General features: G+C 38.4%; 1 protein-coding gene across 1 annotated transcript in view; it reads left to right on the top strand.

The window, feature by feature from the left end:
- LOC122804121 (cocaine- and amphetamine-regulated transcript protein-like) overlaps positions 1-11,468 on the top strand; it is a 34,422-nt gene extending 22,954 nt beyond the window's left edge. Inside the window, exon 3 of the mRNA XM_044073768.1 lies at positions 10,329-11,468. Coding sequence (XP_043929703.1) covers positions 10,329-10,436 — 108 coding nt within the window. The 3' untranslated portion in view covers positions 10,437-11,468. The remainder of the gene's footprint in view (positions 1-10,328) is intronic.
- Positions 11,469-12,257: the final 789 nt, after the last annotated feature.

The raw sequence follows: 12,257 nt of genomic DNA, 5'->3' as shown, positions 1-12,257 counted from the left end.
TGTGTGCATTCCTCTCAACTGTCCAGAGGTTATACACAGGGTTAGGGATGTGTGCATACCTCTCAACTGTCCAGACTTTCCACACAGGGTTAGGGTTGTGTGCATACCTCTCAACTCTCCAGACTTTCTACACAAGGTTAGGGTTGTGTGCATACCTCTCAACATTCTAGTCTTTCTACACAGGGTTATGGTTGTGTGCATAACTCTCAACTGTCCAGACTTTAGACACAGGGTTATGGTTGTGTGCATACCACTCAACTGTACAGACTTTTTACACAGTGTTAGGGTTGTGTGCATACCTCTCAACTGTTAAGACTTTCTGCCTAAGGTTAGGGATTTGTGCATACCTCTCAACTGTCCAGCCTTTCTACAGAGGGTTAGGGTTGTGTGCATACCTCTCAACTGTCCAGACTTTCTACACCAGGTTAGGGAGGTGTGCATACCTCTCAACTGTCCAGACTTTCTACACAGGGCTAGAGTTGTGTGCATTCCTCTCAACTGTCCTAACTTTATACAGGGTTAGGGTTGTGTGCATACCTTTTAACTGTCCAGATTTTCTACACAGGGTTAGGGTTGTGTGCATACCTCTCAACTGTCCAGACTTTCTACACAGGGTTAGGGTTTTTGCATACCTCTCAAATGTCCAGACTTTCTACACAGGGTTAGGGTAGTGTGCATACCTCTCAACTGTCCAGACTTTCTACACAGGGTTAGGGTTGTGTGCATACATCCCAACTGTATAGACGTTCTACACAGGTTTAGGGTTGTGTGCATACCTCTCAACTGTCCAAATTTTTCTGCACAGGGTTAGGGTTGAGTGCATACCTCTCAACTGTCCAGACTTTCTACACAGGGTTATGGTTGTGTGCATACCTCTCAACTGTTCAGACTTTCTACGCAGGGTTAGGGATGGTTGCATACCTCCCAACTGTCCAGACTTTCTACACAGGGTTAGGGATGTGTGCATACCTCTCAACTGTCCAGACTTTCTACACAGGGTTAGGGATGGGTGCATACCTCTCAACTTCCCAGACTTTCTACACAGGGTTAGAGATGTGTGCATGCCTCTCAACTGTCCAGACTTTCCACACAGGGGTAGGGTTGTGTGCATACCTCTCAACTGTCCAGACTTTCTACACAGGGTTAGGGTTGAGTGCATACCTCTCAAATGTCCAGACTTTCTACACAGGGTTATGTTTGTGTGCATACCTCTCAACTGTTCAGGCTTTCTACACAGGGTTAGGGATGGGTGCATACCTCCCAACTGTCCAGACTTTCTACACATGGTTAGGGTTGTGTGCATACTTCTCAACTGTCCAGACTTTCTACACAAGGTTAGGGATGTGTGCATACCTCTCAACTGTCCAGACTTTCTACACAAGGTTAGGGTTGTGTGCATACCTCTCAACATTCTAGTCTTTCTACACAGGGTTATGGTTGTGTGCATAACTCTCAACTGTCCAGACTTTAGACACAGGGTTATGGTTGTGTGCATACCTCTCAACTGTACAGACTTTTTACACAGTGTTAGGGTTGTGTGCATACCTCTCAACTGTTAAGACTTTCTGCCTAAGGTTAGGGATTTGTGCATACCTCTCAACTGTCCAGCCTTTCTACAGAGGGTTAGGGTTGTGTGCATACCTCTCAACTGTCCAGACTTTCTACACCAGGTTAGGGAGGTGTGCATACCTCTCAACTGTCCAGACTTTCTACACAGGGCTAGAGTTGTGTGCATTCCTCTCAACTGTCCAAACTTTATACAGGGTTAGGGTTGTGTGCATACCTTTTAACTGTCCAGATTTTCTAAACAGGGTTAGGGTTGTGTGCATACCTCTCAACTGTCCAGACTTTCTACACAGGGTTAGGGTTTTTGCATACCTCTCAAATGTCCAGACTTTCTACACAGGGTTAGGGTAGTGTGCATACCTCTCAACTGTCCAGACTTTCTACACAGGGTTAGGGTTATGTGCATACATCCCAACTGTATAGACGTTCTACACAGGTTTAGGGTTGTGTGCATACCTCTCAACTGTCCAAACTTTCTGCACAGGGTTAGGGTTGAGTGCATACCTCTCAACTGTCCAGACTTTCTACACAGGGTTATGGTTGTGTGCATACCTCTCAACTGTTCAGACTTTCTATGCAGGGTTAGGGATGGTTGCATACCTCCCAACTGTCCAGACTTTCTACACAGGGTTAGGGATGTGTGCATACCTCTCAACTGTCCAGACTTTCTACACAGGGTTAGGGTTGTGTGAATACCTCTCAACTGTCCAGACTTTTTACACAGGGTTAGGGTTGTGTGCATACCTCTCAACTGTCCAGACGTTATACACAGGGTTAGGGATGTGTGCATACCTCTCAACTGTCCAGACTTTCTACACAGGGTTAGGGTTGTGTGCATACCTCTCAACTGACCAGACTTTCTACACAAGGTTAGGGTTGTGTGCATACCTCTCAACATTCCAGTCTTTCTACACAGGGTTAGGGTTGTGGGCATAACTCTTAACTGTCCAGACTTTCTACACAGGGTTATGGTTGTGTGCATACCTCTCAACTGTTCAGACTTTCTACACAGGGTTAGGGATGTGTTCATACCTCCCAACTGTCCTGACTTTCTACACAGGGTTAGGGTTGTGGGCATACTTCTCAACTGTCCAGACTTTCTACACAGGGTTAAGGATGGGTGCATACCTCTCAACTGTCCAGACTTTCTACACAGGGTTAGGGTAGTGTGAATACCTCTCAACTGTCCAGACTTTCTACATAGGGTTAGGGTTGTGTGCATACCTCTCAACTGTCCAGACGTTCTACACAGGGTTAGTGATGTGTGCATACCTCTCAACTGTCCAGACTTTCTACACAGGGTTAGGGTTGTGTGCATACTTCTCAACTGTCCAGACTTCCTACACAGGGATAGGGATGTGTGCATACCTCTCAACTGTCCAGACTTTCTCCACAGGGTTAGGGTTGTGTGCATACCTCTCAACTGTCCAGACTTTCTACACAGGGTTAGGGTTGTGTACATACCTCTCAACTGTCAAGACTTTCTACACAAGGTTAGGGTTGTGTGCATACTTCTCAACTTTCCAGACTTTCTACACAGGGTTAGGGTTGTGTGCATACCTCTCAACTGTCCAGACTTTCTACAACAGGTTAGGGTGGTTGTGCATACCTCTCAACTGTCCAGACTTTTACACAGGGTTAGGGTTGTGTGCATGCCTCTCAACTATCCAGAATTTCTACACAGACTTAGGGATGTGTGCATACCTCTTAACTGTCCAGACTTTCTACACAGGGTTAGGGTTGTGTGCATACCTCTCATCTGTCTAGACTTTCTACACCAGTTTAGGGAGGAGTGCCTACCTATCAACTATCCAGATTTTCTACACAGGGTTAGGGTTGTGTGCATTGTTCTCATCTGTCTAGACTTTCTACACAGGGTAGGGTTGTATGCATGCCTCTGAACTGTACAGACTTTCTACACAGGGTTAGGGTTGTGTGCATAAGTCTCAACTGTCCAGACTGTCTACAAAGGGTTAGGGATGTGTGCATACCTCTCAACTGTCTAGACTTTCTTCACAGGGTTAGGGTTGTCTGCATACCTCTCAACTGTTCAGACTTTCTACACAGGGTTAGGGTTGTGTGCATACCTCTCAACTGTCCAAACTTTGTACACAGAGTTAGTTTTATGTGCATATCTCTCAACTGTCCAGACTTTCTAGACAGGGTTAGGGTCATGTGCATACCTCTCAACTGTCCAGACTTTCTACACAGTGTTAGGGTTTTGTGCATAACTCTCATCTGTCCAGACTTTCTACACAGGGTTATGGTTGTGTGCATACCTCTCAACTGTCCAGACTTTCTACACAGGGTTAGGTTTCTGTGCCTATCTCTCAACTGTCCAGACATTTTACACAGGGTTAGGGTTGTGTGCATACCTCTCAACTGTCCAGACTTTCTACACAGGGTTAGGGTTGTGTGCATACATCTCAACTGTCTAGACTTTCTACACAGGGTTAGAGTTTTGTGCATACCTCTCAACTGTCCATACTTTCTACACAAGGTTAGGGTTGTGTGCATACCTCTCAAATGTCCAGTCTTTTGTCTCATATTTTTGGTGTGTTCCTCATAAAATTTGTAGTTTTCTTTCTTTTTTAGTAATTAAATAATGCTATACATTTCAGTTTTAGACTGCATATTTTTCAGAAAATGCACATTAATGCAAAACCTCTTATTCTAGCCACTTTTTATGTTTATAAGAGGAATATTAAAATTTGTCCCTGATTTGGGGCCTTTGTTCCCCCAGTATTTTTTGCTTTGTCCAGATTTCTTGACTTAGAGGTTGAGAGGTATGATGGTGAGTCTGCATCTCTTTATTTAGAAAGCTCTCCTACCATCTTCAATACTCATGCCTGAGTGTCACACATCTTATCTTATAGAATCATTTCATCTCTTAGCTGGAAGCCCTTTGATTCTCTTATCTTCTTCCTGTTTATCTCAAACCTTCTTTACTAAATCATCTTCTGTTTTCCTGCACGTGACCGAACCACCCATACCTGTTATCATTGACCTTTTCTACTGTTTAACCTCTGCTCTGATGTCTTCCGGTTTTCATCTTTTCCACAGTATACATCCTACTACCTAACACAGGTACTTCATCATTGCCACTTCAAATTCCTTAGGTGCTGTATCTTCACTGCCTAAGTTTCTGTGCTATTCGGGAGCACTAGATTTCTGTGCCATTCGGGAGCATTGCTTACTCCATTGTCTTGCACACCTTACTTTTTATCTCTTTTGGCATTCTTCAGTCCTCCACTATCCTTGACACTTTGTGCCAGTTTGCTGTAACAACTATGATTCTAGCTTTAAGTTTCTGATTTAGACTTTCCTTCTTCTCATCCACACCTCCCAGATACTTGAAGCCATTAACCTGTTCCACTATTTGTCCTTCTTTTTCATACGTCTTCATGCTTAAAGCACATGACATTTTATTTCTACTTTTTAAGCCATTGTCAGTACATTTAGACAATAATGCCAACCCCCTCTAGCTGTAGACCTGCATGTTTCTGCCTTTTTTAAACTCATCAATACCTGACTACTCATGCCCCATTTTCCCACTCACAGTTTCTAGTCCTTAACCTTCTTTGATCAGTTTGTTTACTACACCAGCTGCTGACCAGCACAAAAAAGCTAAAGCGTAAAATGATGCTGCTTTTCTGCAGCTTTAACTTTATTTTATGTCTTTACTATAAAACTGTTTACTGAAGTATACAATGCTACTGGTCCACTGAAATTTATGTCTGTATATTGAATTATGCTACTCTTCCTTTGCTCAAAACAATAATCTGCACCCATGCCTTATTGCACTCTCTGCAATGGCTCCATTACTACACAGACTTTTCAAAATACTATTGAATAATGACTTTTCTATACCATGTGTAAACTTTTACTACATGTTTTTATTCACTAGACTATGTATGCAAAATCTTTATCTTCTTTTTCTTCTTCTTCTTTCGGCTTTTCCCGGTTAGGGGTCACCACAGCGAATCACTTGTCTGCTCATGATTGGCAGTAGAGTTTTACAGTGTCAAGTTGCCAGCCTGGTGCCCAACCTTCCACAGAAGGCACACACAAACACGCACTCACACAAAGGGCCAATTTAGAGTGTCCAATCCACCTGCAGCATGTCTTTGGGATGTGGGAGGAAACCGGAGCACCAGAAGGAAACCCACGCAACCACAGGGAGGACATGCAGACTCCGCACAGAAGGCACCCCAGCTGAGGATCGAACAGGAGAACCTCTTGCTGTGAGGCAACAATGCTAACCACTGCACCACCGTGGCTGCCTGTATGCAAAATCTTTATCTAATATGTATCATTTGGAGCTTTTCTCCCCAGGCCTCTTCTAAGATGGTAACAATGTCCCAGCTGGAATTTTCCAGTAAACAAAAGCAATAAATAAATAAATAAGTCAGCACAAGTTAAGAGGATTGCCTGGTTATGCTGTTTAGAATCTCTTTTTAATACTACATCATATACATACAGTAGCTGTTCTGATCTGTCACCCTCATCCTGTTGGCTAATGCAATCCACTCACTAGCATGAACAAGAACGCGCTCAGAGATGAACATAAAGTACATGCCCTCCCACTGAGAACCCCCTATGTGAGAGCAAACAATGTTTGTACTTGGGGTCTATGTTCAGTCATTGAATGAGAAATCTTTTGAACCTCTGTTCACACATCTCTACCTTCTTCTACATTATCTGTCTCACTGCAAGCATTAGGTCATTTGTACCACATTGTGATCTCGACCCAAACTGCTTATCTCATTTAATGTTCTCCCTCACCAGCTCTTCCATGCAGTAGGACAGGTGTTTGTACATCAGCATTCTTGAGAGTGGTGAAAGTCTCCTTGTTTCTTGTACACTGGCACTAAAATGCTACTCACCAGTCATCTGGTATATAGATTTCTCACTCTACCATGATTAGTAATTTCAGGAGCCATTTATCCCATAATGCACCCAACATTATGATCATGTCTGCCTTGGCTTCATCTGAGCCTGCTGCTTTCCCTGACTTCATTTTCCTTAGTGCTGTTCTTACTTACCCTAGGATGGGGTCATCTTCCTGTTTTAATTATAGGCTCTACATGAGGCAGTGAATATGATAGAAAAGATAAGTGCCAGGCATGGAATTTCTCAGTATTTCCAGATACAGAAATAAAGTACATAAGAAAAGCTGGTGGTGGAATGCAGAAGTCCATACAGATACCAAACGAAAGGAGGAGAGCAGGAAGAAGTGGCAGATGGAAATGGCAGACCAGGCCAAGAAGGAATACTAGTTGGTTAAGAAAAAGGCTAACAGAGCAGTTTTAATGATGAGGCTATAATATTTTAAAATCTCGTAGTTCAGGTCATAAAATCATTTTTCTTTATTTAATCATTGACTTGCTGTTCCACAGTGCTGGCATGCATTTATATCTATGATAATAAATGGGAATTTAAGAAGCTTACACCCTCTCAGTCCATATACATTTCTGAGTTATTCTTCAAAGGTATACTCTTATTGTTTTAACTTATGCTTTCTTATAATGGATGTATTTTATGTGAGCTGATAGTGCTGCTGCAGTCATGGAAAATTACACAACATTGATCACTGGACTACACTTAACTGATATTTAATGGCTGTTAATTATCAGATTAATGGTCCAAGCAAATCAAATAACTCTTATGTCAATTAATGCCCTCTCACCTCAGAATTTTCAGCACTTAATAATATGGTATTTGTTTTTTTAACATGCTGATCATATTGGAATATCAGCTGGTAATTCTAACACATACTTTAAGATGCTATTATTTTATAATTTGTTATATCCTAAAACCGCATGGTAGAAGTATCCTGACATGATTTTCTGTTCTGGATGAAAGCCTCTTGCTGCCATAATATACAAACAATATAAGGTATTCATAAAACTTCCATAGTTATTGGTCTCATAAATGTATTGGGTTTATGAAATAGTTAAGTGGAGTTCTTGTTACTAAGAAGACTGGTACAGTTTGGGTTGCACACTTTAGAAGATAAAGGCTCAAATTCTGTTTGCTTGAAAAGGCTGCTTCAGTAACGCTGCACATCCAAATTAAATTAGTTCAGTCCCACTGTCCCATTTACCTTCAACAGATGTAGTTATTTAATATCCATACATATATATGTTATCCAGAACAGATCTTAGACTGCAGTGGAATCTCTAGGACACAAAATATTTTTGAGTATTTTCCTTTTTAATCAGACTTCATCAGAATGCTTTCACACTCTTCACAATTCATATATCCCAGAGTCCAAATTATATGACTTCAAATGCATGATAATGAAAGATACAACATGTACACTTTAAAGGCATCCAAAATAAAATACCGTAAATTAGAAGCAAAACATATGCATACCTTGCACAAGAACTTAGCTGTCTTCCATTTCAAAAAACATCTTATATTGTCTGAATGACTTAATCCTCGGATGGCTGTGACTTATAAACTTAAAAAACAGCAGATATAAAGCCCCATATGTTTTTCTCCATATAATTCATTATGAAAAATGAAGCTTTTTAAACAATGAGCACGTTTGTGTGATGTTTTAGATTATTGTTTGATGCTGATGTCATGCATGTGTTTGCATATTTTTTGTGACAGCTTAAAAATGACTCTACCTATGTAAAACACCTCACTTCTGTCACACAAAGCAATGTAAATTACAAATGTTAAATTACAATCAAAACATACTTTGGAGATATATGTTTTCTTAATGTTATTGAAAGTGACATATGGCTTTTCATGTAATAAACGACACCACTTACATGACTCACACTTATTTGTGCCAGTAGGTTGCTCACAATTACAGTGTTGTCCCACCCCCCCCCCCCATTTAGAATTTTTCCATGGTAGATTTCAAGATAATTTTTTTTGTAAATTAATCTGAACTATTTTGTTGAAATTCCATTTCTTTTCAGAATAATCCAACCATTTCTAATGGCAATTTCAAAGCATATTATCCAAATTGTAACCCAATGCAAAAGATCAGAAAAGTTATTTTATTTTCATTCTTTTCATATTCATCATTAATTCTATATAAAATAGATATGTAAGTATCCCCCAACCTCTTTTACTTCCATAATGTTGAATCCATCAAGGACCCATCAAACTCCTTATCCAAAAATGTAAGTTTCATAATGGAAAACTATCAAACTATACATTTTTAGAAAATGGATTTCCACTTAATGATGTTCCATGCATGAATATACGCATTACTAATTCTAAGTTTATGGTGAGCATCCAAACTTATTGCCTTTTTTAATGGATTCCTGTTAATGATGATGCATAAAAAGGCATTGCTTTTTATTGACTAACTGGCAGTAGACTTCAAAAAAACCTAGTTGTACTGTTCAAATAACTCACATTTCCCATTTCCTTTTAATCATTTTGCCAAATTAAAAAATACTCTTAATAAACCATGTATAAAATGCAATGTGACCTCAATAATCAGAGTCACAAATGCATTCTTTCTTCCACTGGTCTAAAAAAAAGGTTTGCAAATGATTTGCCACAGTAGCGCTTATTAATATACTTATCTGGTTGCAGTGTTTTGTATCAAAATAAAAACAAAGCTATTCTCTAACAATATCTGTATAGTTTTTTTCTGACAACATTTGTATGAGACCACATATTGCATCTATATTATCATAATAGCAAAACTGATACTATACAAATATTTTAATGTGGAAACTTGCAAAATTATATTTTATTCTGCGATAGTAAGATGAAATCATGGTAAATCATGGACAGGCAGCTCATTCATGGTATATTAGTCAATGATATTTCATTAGAGATCGAAGACATTAATATTTATAAATCAGTAATTGCCACATACTTTCATATTCATAATGTAAGAAAACCTGTAGTAACTGAACTTGGTTTATAAATACAAAGTATAAAAAAAAAATCAACTGAACTGCCAAGGTTTAGCTTGTTAAATATTGGCAGTCTAACTGTATGTTGCCTTTTGTTTTTGAACTTTTTACTTTCTTTCTTTCATTACATTTTAATCTTTGAGGCAATCAAAATGTCATGAGCATTCTGAAAAGCTTTACAAAGTATGTAATTGTATTATTAGTAAAGATGTAGCCAAGATGTCAGATGGTACAAATCCTGTGGTTGCTTTATACTAAACATGTGGGAGAGCTTTCAAAACTGAAACTGTTTCTCACACACACACACACAGACACACACACACACACACACACACACACACACACACACACACACACACACACACACACATGCACACACACACACACACACACACACACACACACACACACACACACACACACACACACACACACACACACACACACACACGCACACACGCACACACACACACACACGCACACACACACACACACACACACACACACACACACACACACACACACACACATACACACACACACACACACACACACACACACACACACACACACACACACATTCCAGATGCATATGCTACAGTTTCAAAATCTGTACTTTTCATTTACAATAAAATGCATTGACAAAGTCTTACTTGCTATATACAGCATTATATGTGGTTGTGTGTAAACACAGGACATTTTATCTAATTCATTCAGTACTTTATACTTGATGTCTAAGCTGAAGTGCTCTTAGCCAACTTGGATTATTCTTAACTTTTAACACAACAGCTTTCATATTAAAGTGTGAATGCTTTATTATGAATATTGTTTCCTTTCCATTCTGTAATTATTTTGCTTTTCTTGCAGTGTTCTTTTGGTGACATTTGTGCCATTCGGAAGGGAGCACGCATTGGAAAACTTTGCGACTGTCCACAAATGACCATCTGCAATTCCTTTCTTCTTAAGTGCTTGTAGAGACTGACAGAAATGACTTCATATTAACCTGTATGTTATGGACTTATAACAAATTTCCATAAACAATGTTAAGCCATTCCCCATATTTTTTACCTTTGTCTTTTGCTGTTTAGTATCAGTCATCTGATGTATATCTGACCACTGGAATTCACATAACTAACTAATTAGATGTTTGAGGGAAGAGAACAAGATACATTTCTTTGCCTCAACCCCATGCTAGTTTGCTAAAGAATACAATATTACTAAAGTACAGCACTTTGCTATCAGAAACTTAATGTTTACTGGCATTTTCCTTTTCTTACAATAACAGTACATGTAATTTAAATCATCACATCATTTTTTAAGATTTTTTTGGGGTTTTCATTATTATGTAAAATTTAAAAAAACCTGAGTACATTATTTAATGACATTTAAAGATAAGTCATTCACTTGCTGGAAGAATAGCTTTGTTGTCTAGCAAAAAGAAATTGTCATAGTCCTAACTGTGCCACTGTATGTTTACCTTAGACAGTGTTGTTTTTGGAATATTCTGAAACTAAAAAACATTAGAAAATATCTTGTTTTTTTTTTCAAAATGTGTGGACATCCATGTGCATTTGGAAGATAAGCACACTTGCTGACAAGGTTTAAAAGTGATAGTTATCAACAGAGGAAACAGTTAGGCATCTGTGTAAATATTGCCAGTAAATAAAATTTTATTTTGATAACACAGTTGTTCAGTTTTGATTCCATGACAATGGAAGTGCATAATAACTTACAACAGTAGAGTTACGTATTCATTTAGTTGACAAATATACTCATCTTTTATCTTATTCTTGTAAGACACATTTAATTTTTTGGGAAGTCTCAGATAATTAGTTCACAAAAGTATTTTATATAATCCATTAAACTATTATAATGACATGTAATAAATATTTTACCATACAGGGGAGTTCCAGTTGCCATTGTATTTCATACCATTACATTTTGAATCGCCAAATCCATTTGTAATGTGTCCCATTCTTCACCATTTTAAAGGCAAGTAAACATAAGAGGCGCAGTGGGTACCCCATAGAGGTCCCCTTTATTTGATGATAAGAGATACTATCCCTTCATTTAAGCACATTAAAATAAGTATGGCTATTATATTTTCTGTGTTGGTGTTATTAAACTTTACAAGTCAGCAAGGTGTATAAATGTGGATAAAAAAATATTTTTAATGGAATCTCAATAGTAGGCATAACCAGGGGCTTACTTTGCTTCAGGTTTAAATGGCACATTTATTATAAAGGCCGTGTTAAAGAATAAAAAAATAAAGGATTGTGATGATGACTTTTATTATATGAAGAAGATTTAAGACCCTGAATGAGGTTTGACAAAGGATTGTAAATAAGATTTTTTTTTATTGCATAAGTCATGTTTATATAATTGTAATTTGAACAATAACTGTTATAGTACATAAAGGGATGATAAACACACTTCTTCAAATTATAGTTGTATCCCCCTAATCTTATATGTAACAAAATATTGCAAAAGATCATAAAAGGGCTAATTAATAAGCAAATCTGCAAAATGTATATTTTAATATGTCTCATTACAGAATTCAGCAAGTATGCAATATCATCATTAATACGAATGTACACCTTGAGCCAGTATAAATGTCTTGAATCAGGGACTTTACCTGATGCATTCTTGGATTACAGAAAAGGTTTTCTATATGGTACTTGATCGACAAACTTTACATATCTTAAATTATCAGTAACTTGTATTATAATTATGTAATGTATACATGTATGGCTTGATAGCTGCTAATGGAGAACACTTGTAGATATGGAAGGATAT

Source organism: Protopterus annectens, chromosome 6.part0 (assembly GCF_019279795.1).
Source record: "Protopterus annectens isolate FY-2018-M chromosome 6.part0, PAN1.0, whole genome shotgun sequence".
Lineage (NCBI taxonomy): Eukaryota > Metazoa > Chordata > Ceratodontiformes > Protopteridae > Protopterus > Protopterus annectens.
This window is presented reverse-complemented; position numbering and strand designations above follow the sequence as displayed.